This window comes from Trichomycterus rosablanca, chromosome 13 (genome assembly GCF_030014385.1).
Source record: "Trichomycterus rosablanca isolate fTriRos1 chromosome 13, fTriRos1.hap1, whole genome shotgun sequence".
In the NCBI taxonomy this organism is placed as follows: Eukaryota; Metazoa; Chordata; class Actinopteri; order Siluriformes; family Trichomycteridae; genus Trichomycterus; species Trichomycterus rosablanca.
This window is the reverse complement of record NC_086000.1, coordinates 24,699,532-24,707,725: the sequence shown is the minus strand read 5'-3', so window position 1 is coordinate 24,707,725 and position 8,194 is coordinate 24,699,532. Positions and strand designations below refer to the sequence as shown.

Genomic DNA, 8,194 nt, shown 5'->3' with positions numbered 1-8,194 from the left:
AGTATGTAGGATATATATATTACATATATTATATATTACAACTTTATACATTTGCAGTAGAAAATGCACTTCATTAAGAGTTTATTGGAGTTCTGTGATGTAAACATGCTATGCTAAGTACACTGACCTCACCGAACCACCGTCGCCATTCCCCCGCAGACATGTCTCCTCAATTAACAATTTATCAGCTCATTTCTCATCTAGAAGCTAATAAATAACCGAACTTAAAAGCCGCGTATTCATGTCACTGTCAGTTTTACAGACATTATTTCCTAAAAAAAACAAGCCGAGCACCGCCTTCATTTTACACCCGCGCCAGTCCGCAGTTCAAAGTGCCGCCGACATTATCAGTGAACACGGTCAGTAACGCTTCTCACTGTACATCAGGCACCCGCAGCACTTTGGTGTGATTGACGGTGCAGCCGGGCGACAGACGGCTGCTCAGTCTTCAGGTGTATTAGAGACACAGACAGGAGACAGACGCTCAGTCTAACCTTTGATTTCTCACTGAGAACAGAGGTGGCATCGCCTCAACAGGGCATGGCACAGAACAGCACAGCTGCATGACGGCAAATGTGACCACCCATATATTAAATCTACAAGCCATTGTGCTTGAGGTGCCACCAACTCTACAGGACAATAAGACAGTCAGGATACCATTAATTCATTCATTCATTTTCTGTTTTATCACTGCTTTGTCAGATTCAGTGTTGCAGTGGGTGTGATTTTACCAGGCGAAAGGTAGAAAACACCCTGTACAGGTCGCCAGTCCATCACAATACAAACACCCACACCTACATTCACACCTAGGGCAATTTACTATCTCCAATTGGCCTGACTGCACGTCTTTGGACTGTGGGAGGAATTCATTTATTTAATAAGATTTTAACATCATGTTTGACACACTTTGGTTACATTCATGACAGAAACGGTAGTTACTCTTTACACAAGATTAATCAGTTCACAGGCTACCCACTAAGTCACCGTGAGTCACCGTGCCACCCCTGTGACAGAAAACCGAAGCTCTCAGAGAAAACCCACACAGACAAGGGGAGAACATGCAAACTTCACACAGAATAGACCTCGACCGTTCCACCTGGGAATCAAACCCAGGACCTTCTTGTTGTAAGGCGACAGCGCTACCCGCAGGATAGCGTTCATTTATTCATTTTTACTAACTGCTTTAATCTGGTCAGGGTCATAGAGTATGTGCCCCAGATGGACCGTAGCCCTGTCGGCCACTGCACACTCATACATTCACTTACTCCCTCACATCCAAGACAGCAATTTGGAGTAGCTCAGCCACCTGTTGGCAAAGTTTTTAAAGGTGGGACCCGCGCCACCAGGGAAACACCTCGGTGTTTAAGGCAGAAATACTCCCTGGACAGGGCACCAGTCAACAGCAGGGCACCACAAACTCACACATTTACTCACTCTTACTTAGGAAACAATTTAGAGTAGCCATTACACCAACTGGTTTCAGTGCCACCCAGAAACATTGGGCACAAGGCACGGCTATATACCGGACAGGACATTAATCCCTAGCAGGGCACCTCTAGGGAAATATAAAGTAGCCAGTCCACCTGCTGTCATATCTTGGGGAGATGAGCTATGTGCAAAGCAGGAAAACCACCTAGACAGGGTGCCAATCAACTGAAATGCACTATACACACACTTAGACTAATTCATCTGGCAATCCAGCTGCTGGCAAAAAGTTATTGTTTGGATAAATACTAGGTTTACAAAGGGTAGTTTAATCAAATATCTTTATAATCTGCCGATTTTGAAAAAGACCAACTAGGTGGGTCTAGTCTCAGCTTCCGTATTTAATTAATTTTGACTGTAAAAAATACTGGACATGAGCATTGATCCAGGGCATAAGTAGAACTATATTTGCAGATTTCTATTACTATGTCAGGTTGGGTGGTGCAGTCAACCGTAATAGTGGCACACATCTTCAGGCTCCTGGAAATCTAGGTTAAATCCTCGTCTGTCATCACTGTCCATAATGCCTTTCATATGGTTTCTTTAAACCTTTCAAAAACACAACTACTGGACTGTCCACTCTTAATTGCCTATAGTTTTTGCTGAACGTATGAGTATGGTGTGTTGTTCTGCAATGGATTGTTGCCCTACCAAGGTGCATTCCCAGCTAGCACCCAGTATTTACATTTTTTGTGATTTGACTATGATTACTAATTGATATTGATACTCATCTACTGTCACAAACAACATTTAACCCATTCATTTATTCATTCATCCATACATTTATTGTGGTAAGGGTCCTGATTGATCTAATGGACTTATGTGTAATATTGAGTCTAGATATAAAAACCTTAATTATTTATTCATTAATTGTCTATTTTATCACAGCTTTATCATACTCATGGTCGCAGTGGGTCCAGTTTACTGGGCGAAAGGTAGGAAACACCCAAGACAGGGCAAAACTTATATAACTTATAAAAGCGTATACATTTTTTAGTAAAAAATAATTTAACAACTTATACTAAGTCATCTTTGATATTTATTTATTCTTTGATATTTATTTATTGAATTGTTTTTAGGCAAGAATTAAACCCATTTTATCAGGACCCTGGAGTATGGTGGCACCAAGACTACATACACTATGGCCACACTATAGTCTCTGTCAACTAGTAATTGTTGAATAGATACCTACAATTACAATATCTAGTGACATACCAATATGGGACTTTAGATATAATGCAAAACTCCAGTTTTTCCCATGAATATACACTTACACATTTACCTACCTGCATGTTTTACAAGATGGACAAAAATTTAGACTGTGTTCCTGGGCACAAAGCAAGGTCCATAAAGACATGGTCCAGTAGCTGGCACAAAGCCTTGACCCTATAAAACACCTATAGGATCAATTAAAATGTTGACTGCAAGCAAAGCTTTTTTATCTGGCATCAGTGCCTGTATTCATTGTACATATGTACATATTCCCAAAGACCCACTCTAAATCTTGTGGAAAGACTTCTGAGAAAGGTGGTAATGGGTTTTGGAATAAGATGTCCAACAAGTGCCTAATCAGGTGTCCTTATACTTTTGGGCACAGTGTATTTTGTATTTTGCTGGAAGTACTAGTCATAATTTCATAACACCATGAAAATGGCTAAGACAACTTTCTACACACTTCAGTGAATTCCTAGACGAAATCTGTCAATATTTGTGCTCTGAAAATTTGAAACACGTCCCACAACATATTAATCTTGTGTTATCTTATAACATTTTTTTTTACCATTTATTTAAAAAAAGAAACACATTAAGGGGAGTCTAAAAATCACATGTCTAAAAAGTTGATGCAAAATGTGAAAAATCAAAGTACATTGATGAGATTTATCACAAATCTGTTGGTTTATCATTTCACACAGTGCTCTTTTTTTTTATACACAAATAATGCATGTTGCATTTCTTTACCTGCTCAAATAGGGCTGGAAGGTTATGTATTTCTCATTTTTTTGTAAATGTATATTGTATGAAAGAAATAAATATTAACAGTAAATATATATATTTAACTTTTGGTGTACTTTTTCATTTTTTTTTTTTTCTATTTTCTTATTTAATACCATTATACACTCTAATATACATCATGAAAAGTTGTACAGCTTCTTATTAATGTTTAAAATAGGGTCTCACTTTTATTTTTAACATGTAGATATAAATATATATATATATATTTGTCAAAATATATGATCATATGGTCAAGGAAACAAAAAGGAGACAGACATCTCAACATAAACATTATAAATAAGCGTCCAAGTGAAGATATTTTGATATACAATGGGTCCATTAGACATTGCTTCCACTGAGCTAAATATCTTTAACTAGCGACAACCACAGCCTTCTACCACCATTTCCTGGTAGTTTTTGAGGACCACCCTATCAGTCTCATCCAGGTAGAGCATTGAGATGGCACTCAGCTCGGTGGGCACACAGCAGGCCTTGGGAATATTGCTGTTTAACGAGTTGACCAGTGTTTGTACAATAGCATGGTTTGTGGAGTTCAGATGGTCAGCTAGAGGAAAGGGACAGTCTCCGTGGCAGTAGAAGGCCTGGTAGCCTGGTGGTGCCACTATCCAGTCATTCCAGCCCACATCACTGAAGTCCACATAAAGCGCATGTCGCCTGCAGTTGCGGTTGCGTTTACGGCCTCGCTGTTTGGGGCTACGTTTTGTCCTGCGTGTCAGAGGGTGGCCTTTACCATCGTGGCCAAAAGTGACCAGCAAAGGCCGCAGCTGATTCCAGCCTTCGTCTGAGGCCTGGTGCAACGAGCGGCTGATGCGCACGTGCTTTCCCTGGTGCTGAGGTGTTTGATTTAAATGTAGGACCTCGATTGCGAGTCCGTGGTTGGGCAGGCGCTCGCGTGTCCAGCGCAGCACAGCTGGACTCACATCGAAGCTCTCCCAGCTGGAGATGTTGTGGCTTACGAGGCGTGTGTCCAGAAGGCGCGTTATAAGCTGCCCTGACCTAGGTGGCTTCAGCACCTCATACACGTTGATCCGGTGGATTCCCTCATTTCCTGTGTGTTGGGGCTCCAAGCCGGGCTCTTCGATCTGCTGTCTGTAGAGTCGCAGTTCTGCTGTAGAGAGAAGCTCATCTTCGGGGATGCTGCTGAGGTTAAAATAGAAACGCAGAGGAGTCTCAGAGCTGTACAGACCATCTGACGGCACCTGCTCCATGTGCTCTGAGGAAAACAAAGCAAAACAGGTTAGTGCTTCAAATCTAGGCAGCCACTTGGCTAAGATCCTTAGTCCCTACTGCAATGTTCAATCCTTTCTAAAAGGGCTGAAGGTTATAAATACCAAACAAGCAGAAATGACCCCTCATACAAATGATTAGTCATTTTTAGATTGAGACCAACTAATTATTTATTTAGCTCATGCTTGGTTTGTATCATCAGCATAAGATTGGACGTTGAGTTTTTCTTCTTCCAAACTTTATGCCTATCATAAACCAAAAACCTGTTTATCATAAACTTAGATGCAGCTGTTTCCTCACTGGTGTAGGTATGACGTATGCCAAAGCACTTCACCTGCTACACAGATTTAATGTAAACCCCATTCTTGTAAAGTCTGCCAAAGCCAGGCCAGTTAATACAAGCTATATACACATTCACCTTTCAACTGCCTGTAAGTTTATTTAAGTAACATTGTAAGAATTTAAACCAAGCCAATACCATTTCCCAGTCTGTACAGAGACAGTACTGGTTACTGTGTAACGACTGCAGTACAAACAACATGGAGAGCAATGGTTCCTTGCTCAATCTGCAGATTTTTGGCATAATCATCACTGTATAAAAATAAATATTGTGTCTGCCAGTTCCTGCTTAATTTGCCCATTTATTTCACACCCAGGACGTAATCTCGCCCAGGTGGTTCCTGTTACTACAAGAGTCTGTGTTTCTAATTAGATCTGCAGTTTGTTAACTAACAACATTTATCAGTCTATTCATAAATAATCATTAAAAATGATGTCGCTGGGATATTTGCAAATTAAAAACTGTAGTCACTCATTTGTTCACATTGGCTCCCTTGTGATTGGCTGCCATGTATAACTAACATTTTCATTCAAAATTGAAGAAGTGCTAAGTGAACGTGTAAATGTTTACATTATTACTAACATTGTACATTTTAGGCATTTGGCAGACACTTTTATCCGAAACGACATACAACTATAATAAATGCAATATAAGACCTTGCTCAAGGGCTAAGCTAAGCCATCTGTGCAAGTTTAAATCCTGATAATACCACAATTACTCAAAAAATATACTTTGAGTTGCTCTTGTGAAATGTTATTAATTCATGCGGGTCGGAGGTGGCTTGGGGGTTCGTGACGGACGTGCTTGCAATAATATGTTACTACCAAAGAGGTCCAAACCAAATCTACCAAATCCCTGAAAATTATAGACTGCTACTTTAACATGAAGAGGAATTTCACTGACTAAGGTTTCATATTTCTTTGTGCTTTTTTTAAACCCCAGATATACCCCTCAAATACCAAACATCTCCTCTAGTCTATATTTGACAATTTGATCTGATCTTATTAAAGAACAAATATGGCAGACAAATTAAATAATGTACAAAATCATGTAAATAGTTGGTGCCATTTTAGTGCCCCTTTATCACCTTGGCACTGTGTGTGTTTTTCAAGCCTTCTGGACACTGTGTCTGCAATAAGTGGTCACATTGCCGGCGAAAGGACTTTATTTGGAGAGTTGCAGAGTAGCATTAAAGATAATTACATGTTAAGGACAGTTCTCAAAAAGATCCACATAACTGACAGAAGACACAAACATGCTGCTGCAGTGGTTTTATACGTGTTTAAGTTACATTTCTAAAAAAGGTCAGAGGTCTGTTCTTTTCTTACCTTCATGATGGAACGCTCTTACAGTGTTAGCTCGGCTAGTGGACTTCTCAGGGTACTCAAAGGTGACATCATGGGCTCCAGCCTCCTCCGCCTCTCCTGACTGCAGTCTATAGAGGTCGACGAGGTACTGGGGCACCACTGCCGAGCGAGTGGGCCGTGGCCGCCTCTGCAGCCCGAACATGCGCAGCAGTGTGGCCTCGAAGTCCCGCAGCAGTTCATGGCTTTGACCTGGGTTATGGCCCAACACCTTTTTCTTGCCTTCCTCAGGTATTAAACTAGCATGGTTATGCTCTCCCAGTACAACTTGGCATAATAAAATGACCATCAGCATTCGATTACCAGGAATCATGTTGTCTCTGTTGGATGATTGATGAGATAGAGGGAAGGGGGAATGCAGAGGTAGAAAATAAGAAAGAGAAAGACAGAAAGAGGGAGGAGAAAATAGAGAAATGTGTTAAGAGATGTTTAACTCACAAAACAAAACATCACAATTCAAAACTGCATCATAGTTCCCAGTGAAAACATTTAATAGGTAGTAATTGCTGTCTGGCAGGTTTAAAACCCCATGATCTGATAATTCCTGTCCTTTTTATCTATAACAACGTCCTCAAAGAATAAAAACATGGTAAAAAAAAAGACAAACTCTTTTTGAATGGAACCTGAGGAGCCATAAATTCTCTTTCCCTCTCCCTGAGCAGGATGATTAGACAAATAGGACAGGAGCAGCCTCAGGGTCAGAGCAAACTCTTAAGTCGATAAGGAGCAGGATCCCTACAAGCCTGACCTGACTAAGGCCAAACAAAGAACTGCGTGCCACACATTTCACAAACTTTTAGAGCAAAAGTCAAAAAAGATCCCCTTTATTGTCTGGCTTTTGTAAGAATGACTAATGCATTTAATGTGCTCTAGACTTTCTATAACCATTTAAATCTCTTGTCACATGGCAAAAAAAGTGTTTTAGGTGTGGTTCACTTACCGACAAGAAATAAAGCATGGGAAAACAGTCCATGTTTGTTGGGGGCCGACTCTGGATGGATTCCTCAAGGAAATGTTATGTGGTGCTGGATGGCTGCTTGAGAACTTTGGATAGAGTCTTGTCCTGAAAAATTAAGATAAAAACATAACCTGTCATTGATTTTATCATGTTCTACAATCCAAACAAATCTTAAACAGAAGTTAAATAGAAGTTTGTTTACTTTAATGTATTACCCAAAAGGAATTACAAAAGAAAGTCCACAGATCTATCTGTGCTCAATAAGAGTGCTATCAGACGGCACATGACAGCTGAGATAATAGGACAGTCCAATTAGCATGAAAATAGAGGTGCAATTGTCAGAAAAGAGATACTAGACTGCCTCTCTTAACAGCTCACAAAAAACAATCCAAAGATCAGTTTAACCCCCAACATTAGTTCAGCCACACCAGTCTGAGTGGAGCCGTCCTCATCATCTAATTGCCACACTTGATAAAATTAAAAGCTGCTGCCTGTCTGCTAAAAAGTGCATTAATCGAGATTTTTTTTTTATTTGTAACCTTTTAAAGTTCGACCCATTAATACAACTAAGCACAGAACTGTGGAACAGCTGGTATTGGGAGCCACACAGCAACATTGGTCCAATATGAGAGTTTTGCATGGACCTGGGTTTGATTATCATCCACCAATTATTGTTTGTAGGAAATTTTACTCCTTTTTCCCCTGTGTCTGTGTGGGTGTTCTACAGGTACTCCAGTTCAATAACATGCCCAAACCAGTGTTTCCAGGTGGTGCCGGGACACCCGTAACCCCCTTCCCACATAACTA

The 8,194-nt window shown here is 40.4% G+C and overlaps 1 protein-coding gene across 1 annotated transcript; it reads right to left on the bottom strand.

Moving 5' to 3' along the window:
- Positions 1-3,272: 3,272 nt before the first annotated feature.
- On the bottom strand, positions 3,273-7,470 carry bmp4 (bone morphogenetic protein 4). Its single transcript, XM_063006834.1, has 3 exons — positions 7,370-7,470; positions 6,394-6,749; positions 3,273-4,711 (listed from the first exon to the last, which is right to left on the bottom strand). Exons 2-3 carry the CDS (start codon positions 6,740-6,742, stop codon positions 3,852-3,854), a joined length of 1,209 nt encoding a protein of 402 aa, XP_062862904.1. The 5' UTR covers positions 6,743-6,749; positions 7,370-7,470; the 3' UTR covers positions 3,273-3,851.
- Between the last annotated feature and the right edge of the window lie 724 nt (positions 7,471-8,194).

Coding starts and splice junctions, on each gene's coding strand:
- bmp4 (XM_063006834.1), bottom strand. CDS start 6,742: ATGATTCCTGGTAATCGAATGCTGATGGTCATTTTATTATGCCAAGTT. Junction 4,712..6,393: donor AAGAGCGTTCCATCATGAAG/GTAAGAAAAGAA, acceptor TGTTTTCCTCAG/AGCACATGGAGCAGGTGCCG.